This window comes from Pieris napi, chromosome 17 (genome assembly GCF_905475465.1).
Source record: "Pieris napi chromosome 17, ilPieNapi1.2, whole genome shotgun sequence".
In the NCBI taxonomy this organism is placed as follows: domain Eukaryota; kingdom Metazoa; phylum Arthropoda; class Insecta; order Lepidoptera; family Pieridae; genus Pieris; species Pieris napi.
The window spans coordinates 9069454-9077057 of record NC_062250.1 but is presented as its reverse complement, the minus strand read 5'-3'; the positions used below and the strand labels follow the sequence as shown (position 1 = coordinate 9077057).

The following is a 7604-nucleotide window of genomic DNA, read 5'->3' as shown; positions in this document are numbered from 1 at the left end:
ATCCTTCCTACACTTAATATAACATATACCAATACAATACCATACAACACTTCACATAATGATCAAAACAACTATTTGTCATCTACATAAATTTTTTCCAAATGTTTATATTAAAATATTTCTACTTATCGTAACCTTTACTTAGTTACAGCCAACTTTACAAATAATTGATACATTAGACTCTCAAATAGATCTCTACTAACTATTATTAATGGTAAAAAATAAAGAATAAAATACTTCTAAACATTGCATTTCAATCACATTAGGTTTAGTTATAATTATACAATAATAACATCTTTTTAAAACCCGAACATAAGTATTACAAGAACATTGATATCGTTGAGTTCTGGAATGGAAAATAGCACATTTAAATTCACTAACTGTTACACTTACATAATAATTATTGTTCTCCTGCATTGTTTGTAAAATACATTGCTTTTAGGTAGAGTTTCAGAAAAATAACAATCAAAATATATCAACTATGCTATATGCTGATATAGTCCATGATATATACCTTAATTAAAAATAACCCAAAGAAAAGTTAAACAGGTGGGTGTACCAAATAACAGTGCAGTGCGTTTGATAAGTACGGGGAGGCGATAAATAGTTAATATTAATACATAGGTGAGGTTATCGAATGAGGTAATAGATACAAGGAGATACTGCCGAGTGTCCCGACGCAAATCGCGCGGGGGCTGCAACCGAGACTGCCTCTCTTATTTGGTACGCGAGGTTTATCGACAGAACACGACCGACCCATAGTATCGCTGTAACATCAAGCCTCTACATCAAGGCACATTCACGAACCTGCGCAATTACTGCGCTCAGCTCTCTTAAAGCGTACTATGCAATCGAAGCGACCGCGTCGGCCTCCGTGCGAACAACTGACACGTTCACAGACGATGTGCTTCATTTCACCCTACTCCCTTAGGCGTAACCTTACGACAACTCACAAACATACAATTTGAGATATAGAGAATATTAAACGAGTTTCAAATAAATGCCGAATAGTTACAAAAGAACTTAAGGAACACTACAGCAGCAATCAAATTGCGAATACATTTGTACTACATAAAAACTTAATACACAACCATTTGCGCGAAAAAAGACTGAAAAAGTTCAACTTTTTGTCACAATGAAACAGGTAACAATAAAATATTCAAGCGTAAGTGGGGACTTCTCGCGCTTTCGACAGATTCCCTTTATATCTAAATATTGAAACTTTGTAATCGACACATCTATCTAACGCGCGAGATATTGCATAATACCTGTTTCATTATCGTTTAATACTAGATCTTTAGAATAAATTTCTCATCACAGAGATTTGCACAAAAAATCCTCTAATATTAAGCCTATTGATATTCAATTATGAAAAATGCCTTATTACAATTATGTCCGATAAGAGTACGAATATTAAGGAGGATTATTACATGGTTGTTACGAGACGAGACAGCTTAAAACTAACACTAAACTTAATCATTACTATTATTTTGATATTGTTATTTTTACGTCACTGCAACACGCTTTATATAAAACTACATTGTACTTTCAAAAACAAAGGTGGTACCGAAAAATATACTTTATTATAAAAAACAACGCCAATACTTTTATTACTTTTAGAGAGATGCCACACACTACCAATAAATGCATCTACTGCAAATAGCTTGAAACTGTTTAATAGAAAACTTCCGAATGTTATCACGAATACAGAGAACTCATTCGATTAAGACATGTCAGACGATATGCAACGTTAAGGAAAAAGAAATGTTCAGGCGACATCGGTGGTAATAATGGATACCTAACATTGTTATCAGTCTCTCTTCGTACAGATGTCATGCGTTTTGGTTTGACTAAGACTCATTGGGATGGTCCTGCACTGACAAGGTGGGCTCGATGACGCACTCCAACTAAGGTGAGTTAACGTAAACTACGCGCAGTACGTCGCTACACGCGTGTCGCTGGCAGTAGGAAACCTCTAACAAAATAAATATTCTCATCCGACTCACTGGATAATATTAAAAATATTTTCTTAATCACAGCTATCAGTCTGTTAAAATTTAAATTAAGTATATTTCAGAATTGGATTAGTCGTTCCTCACTTATAGGTATTCAAGTACAATCAAGGTACAAAAGTGACTAAGTTTAGAGTGCAGAGTATTGTTACAAGTCGCCAATACGAGTTGTACGATAAATTGGAACATTGGGAAATTTGGTCGTTGAAACTACGTTAAGTTTTGGTGGGACGCGGCGCGTCGGGACCGTATCAATTCTCTTATAGTAATTGAACAATGAATATAAACTTCACACAGGTACAACAGAGATCTAATGAAAGAATAATACGAATACAACTAGTTATAAGGATATGATATAATTATGCTCGATAACATAAGCTCTTAAGCGATGTTCGAATGCGAGAGACTAGAGAAGCAACGTGTTGTGCTAGCGAGCAGTACCGGAGTCTACTGCATCAATTAACTTCGTGGAGGGGTTGGCTTCGATACACATACATATAATATTTATATACATTACACGCGATATACTCTTGTGAGAAAATTAAAATGCATCATGAAAGGTATTTATTTACGTGAAACGCGCAGTGACGCGCACTGGCGCCCATTGTACGGTCGCGGTTGTACATTTGACGAGTACTGCTCAATGAACGAACGAACGGACTGAATATTTACTTACTGGTCTACGATAACTATAAATATAGCAGTTAAAAATATTTTCGGCGATCACATTAATATTAAATCACCACATAGAGAAATTTAGCTTATTTCAACATTTTATCATGGCCCGCTGTTTACACGTAAAGTCACTCAGTACAATTTTTTTTAAATATTTTGTATTAATCAATTATTTGTGTTTATCAACACCCTTTCACTTACATCTATATACCAATAATACAAAAATCCATTTACTATAATTAAGGTAAATTTTAGATATTTAAACACTAAAATGTAAAATATGAAACATCCTAAATAAACTCTGATATTCCAATTATAGGCATTAGCTCAATTAATTAAATATATTCTTGAGTGACTATGATAAAAGAGAAATGCAATACAATAATACTACCCAACGATTCCCTTGTAACGAGTCACAGGGTCCAAGCTGCTCGGGCCGGCCTATCGTCTACGATACACTACGTCAGTGTTCGTAAGTATATATTTGGTATTCACTTAATCGCACCACAAAACAAGACTAGAGGAATGATTGCCTCTTGTGTCGACGTCGGCGCCGCATCGTCGCCACTCCGCCACCTACCTCAATTATAAGGAAGACTAGTTTCATTGTAAGATATCACCTAACGTGCTTCTATTGTATCAACGTACAAAAATATATATAAATTAGGACAACAAGCAAACACCTTATCAACTTAAAAAGGCCCTGAATATTGTGCACTATACCTACGATTATGACGCTTAAACTAATCACGTCACATATTATGTCTTTTAGCATGCATAGGCGGTGAGCGCACATGAGATTTCGTAGACAATTTGGTCCCTACACAACTGTGACGGTGAAACGCGAAAGCGAGCTGAGATCGGTTCTTTGTGAAATGCTGCGCTTAACACCATGAGACTCGGTCACTGATATACAAGATATAAAAATATTCGTATAAGAAAATAAGTAGAAAAACTATTGTACCTATATCGTATTGGCCATTTTTAGCGACAGCATTTAATCGAGACAGACCAAAACACGATGCCGTCTAAGATGGTCCGTTTAATTTAAAAAAAAAATCATTAAAACTAATCATTGGAGCTGACAATACTAATTAAATTTTTACTCCGCTAAGGAAATGTTAAATATATAAATAATAAAAATAAAACAACAATATTATGAGCAACTACCATTAGAATACTTGAGCTAAATTAATAACCGGAGCAGCTTGGATAAGAGGCCGTGATACGCGGCAGGTGGTAGAGATGGCTCCCATTTGTACGGTCAACGTTTGTGATGTCGGAGATCCACGGATATTATCTAATGGCATTAGACATCGACTTTGGCATTTAAGTATTATGGAATCGGTCACGAATAGGAATTCATGGCAATAAAAAATAAATAGATATTATTTACACATAGGAATATATATAAAATGTTGATTGATGACATAACACTTACAATAAAAGTAAAACGTAGCTAAGCTCATTAATGATTACACAAGGCGTTGGCGCGGGCCCCGGTGCTCGCAGCCTTATATTGTCTACAGCCTCGCAGCCTTATGTTGCGGTGCCTATCGCACGAATAACTTTGAAGGAAACGATTCAACCTGCCATCTATTACGGTAACGTACCACAGTTCATTGAGGCACAATCATTGGTTTTTTATCTTTTTTTTTTATTATTTTTCTTTTTTTTTTCTTTTTTTATTTTTTTCTTACAATTATAAGTATCTATGATAGTTATTATTATAATTACTTTTAGGTACGTAAATTTATTCTAGTTAACAGAAACAAGTCACGTAAATGTTAGAAGTGAAAGCGTGAAGCGTATTAAAATCTTTAATATAATTTCACAATATATACATATTATAGTATATGTGTAAGTTATAAATATACAACAACATAATAATAACACAGACTAAATTGCACGTGGCGCAATTGTGTGCAGGAAAATGACGCAGTCCATGAATCGAGTGGAGATTCAGTTAGCGCGGCGCGGACGCCACTCTTCACAACCTAGCCGGGATATTAAGGCTCGCGGACACGCTCTAGGCGGACACTCGGACGTCCGTCGCAAGCTCGCGTGCGACCCCTCGAGAGGAGTGCGGCTGTCGCGACACAAGCGCCCCCGCTGACCAGAGAACCGACAACTAACACCGCTACACCACACGCATTAATTAACTTTACTCAATTATTAAGTACTGATTACACGTTAACTGACTAAAAAGGCATGACTTCTACCGTCTTTAATCTATGGACACATACACTACAGGGCACTGGATCATTATACTTTCGTTACTTGGCTTGACTAAATTTAAAAATTGAAAAATACTTATAAAAATTAATTTTTTTCTTTCTTTTTAATCAATTTTATTGCTGTATTAAATTCATATTAAAAACCAGTAGGCAACTGCGCTTGAGGCATCGAGTTTCGGTGTATACGTGGACAGAAATACACCAGACGATTAAAAATAATATACTTTTATTTAACCTTATCAAATCGATAAAAGAAACACCCTCACTTAAAATTGAGCTCGACAACAATAGAATTGACGTTGGCCTGCTATCGCACTATTGTTGCGCAGACGTAACACGAATGGTATAGGAACATCAGATCAATAACCCGTACCGCAAATAATTTCAAAACAATTTGGAAGATATGTCTAAGCAAATGCTATGAATTTTGTTCCAGCCACCGTCTCAATTCTTTGATACTGATTCTTTGGCACCTAACATTAGTCGCGATGACACGGTCATTATGGCCCCTATAAATACTCAGTGCAAACGTGCCTTCGATGATCCAGAAGCGGGACTACAAAGGCGGCAAAGAATACGCAACCGTCCAGTACTTAGGAAGTTGTTACGTGAACACATAGAGAACTAGAGCTACGTATCCGAAGCGATCGTTACCAAACTCACGAACACACTTTATATTACTTTGTGAAGAGTACACGAGCGCGTGGCTCGCTAAGGTACAGCGAATACTTACAGCTAACTTAGCACTAATCGTTAATAAGATCACTGGAAGATGCTCAAAGTACGACACGTCGACGTACGCGTTCGTGATACGACACGTCGACGTACGCGTTCGTGATCGCTGCAGAAATATTCATGGCGGCCTAGCGGCTCGCGGGCCAAGTCTCGCTTCGACTACGCCTGGGCCCAGTCGCCCCAACCCCATAACATACTGGTAATGATATAATATTTTGGCAGAGTATCTCTGTGGCACACCATCAATAAATTAAAGTAAATAAAAATGTAAATAATCTTTTATATAACGAACATTTACAAGTGCGATCGTTGCCGTAAAATATCGTACGCGTATAGGACTTAAGTTAGCTTACCCTACGATGATCGTAATACCGAGACGACTACATCTACAGGTATATTATTAACAGAATATCTAAAGCATATGTCACTTTGAATAACGTTCAAATTGAGCCTATAGAAAATACCACAAATCTTTCATTAAATAGATATTGATATGGCTAAATTTAAGTTAGAACTTTATACTTATCTATACACAAAAGTGTAATATTTAAATTACCGTCAATTATAGTACTTTATAACATGTCTCACAAATGTATGTAATATAAAATGATAAAACAATTTTTTAATTTAATATATTAGGTTACCCTTACATTAATCGTATAATCTAGATAATCGTTTTATATATTTATTTAAACATAAAGTGGCACTTGAATCACAAATACTGGAAAAAATTTGGGGAATCGGCATCGGCGGTGCCTCGACGGCTCGGCTCCTCCACTTCTCTAACTCGCTAACTCCTTAGGCAAGATCACATCACGGGGCGAGCCGGCCGCCTTCCCTTCAGACTATACGGCTTAAAGGAATTTATCGCTACTAGAATGCACTTCCAATCTCAATCTTTTTTGTTTTTTTTTTTATTTTACGTATTATTTATAAAATTTATAGACTAATAAAACATATTCAATCCGGGTAAAATGCACTTAAAAGTTATTGCTGAATAAAATATCACTACTGGAAAACGAGAGCTCGAAGAGCGAATTCGAAATAAATAATATAAATACGACACGGTAAGCGAATAAAAACGACAAAAAAAAACGCGAAAGAAAAACTTGGAACGCAATCATCCGCGCGGCGAAACAGCAACAGCCCGCGGACGCAACAAAATAAATACACGCTAATATATGTCACTCGTACGGAAGGAAAACTGACGCTTGTAGTCCGTAGGAATCGCGGCCGTTCGATTTTTAAAATCACTCGAGTTCCATTTTTGAATTTCACGTTCGGCCTACAAACGTTAGTTCCGGGACGAGCGACACGGCACGGGACGAGTGAGTGAGGTAGCCCGCGACTCTAACCCTACCGCCGACACTACCATATTTGGTGCTCGCGACGACGCGTGCGCACGCGCGTCTTACACGCGCCCGCGCGCACCACTCGCGACTATCTAACGCTAACGGCTAAATACTACAATGAACACTTACGAAACAGACGATAGTATGTGGACAGTTGGCTACCGCGGGCGGGTCTAGGCGTCCGAGAATCTGCTAGACGAGACGGCCGTCGGGCCCGCCCGCACCACGTGACTAGGCGAAAATCCCACTCAGGGGAAAGCGTAATTACAACTAGACACCTATTTCGGTCCGAACCTTTACATTTGTACATAACGGCGCGGACAAAATTGTGCAACTTCGGAACACTAATTTGTATTGGTGCCCGATTTGTGCTTTGGAAAGTTGCACAAATTTGTTGACACGCGTTTTAAGTGGATCGTGAGAGACGTTGAGACCTTATAGATGTTAGGACTTATCTAAGGGTGCTTAAATGGACTCGCCGCCGAGTAGATCCGGAGGCAGGAACGAGTTGAGACCGGAGGGCGTTGCGCGAGCCTCGTGCTGGTCGGGCCAGAGCCCGGGGAATCCGCCCCAGTTTTCTTGCTGCTAAATTC

General features: G+C 37.9%; 1 protein-coding gene across 8 annotated transcripts in view; it reads right to left on the bottom strand.

Annotated features, from left to right (window-relative positions):
* Positions 1–432: 432 nt before the first annotated feature.
* Positions 433–7604, bottom strand: part of LOC125057725 (protein Gawky) — a 30447-nt gene continuing 23275 nt past the window's right edge. For 7 of the 8 annotated variants that reach the window (XM_047661567.1, XM_047661572.1, XM_047661573.1 and 4 more), the window contains one exon: positions 433–7596. In XM_047661567.1, the coding sequence (XP_047517523.1) occupies positions 7477–7596 (120 nt within the window). In that variant the 3' untranslated portion in view covers positions 433–7476. The remainder of the gene's footprint in view (positions 7597–7604) is intronic. The other variant, XM_047661571.1, reaches the window with a different exon arrangement.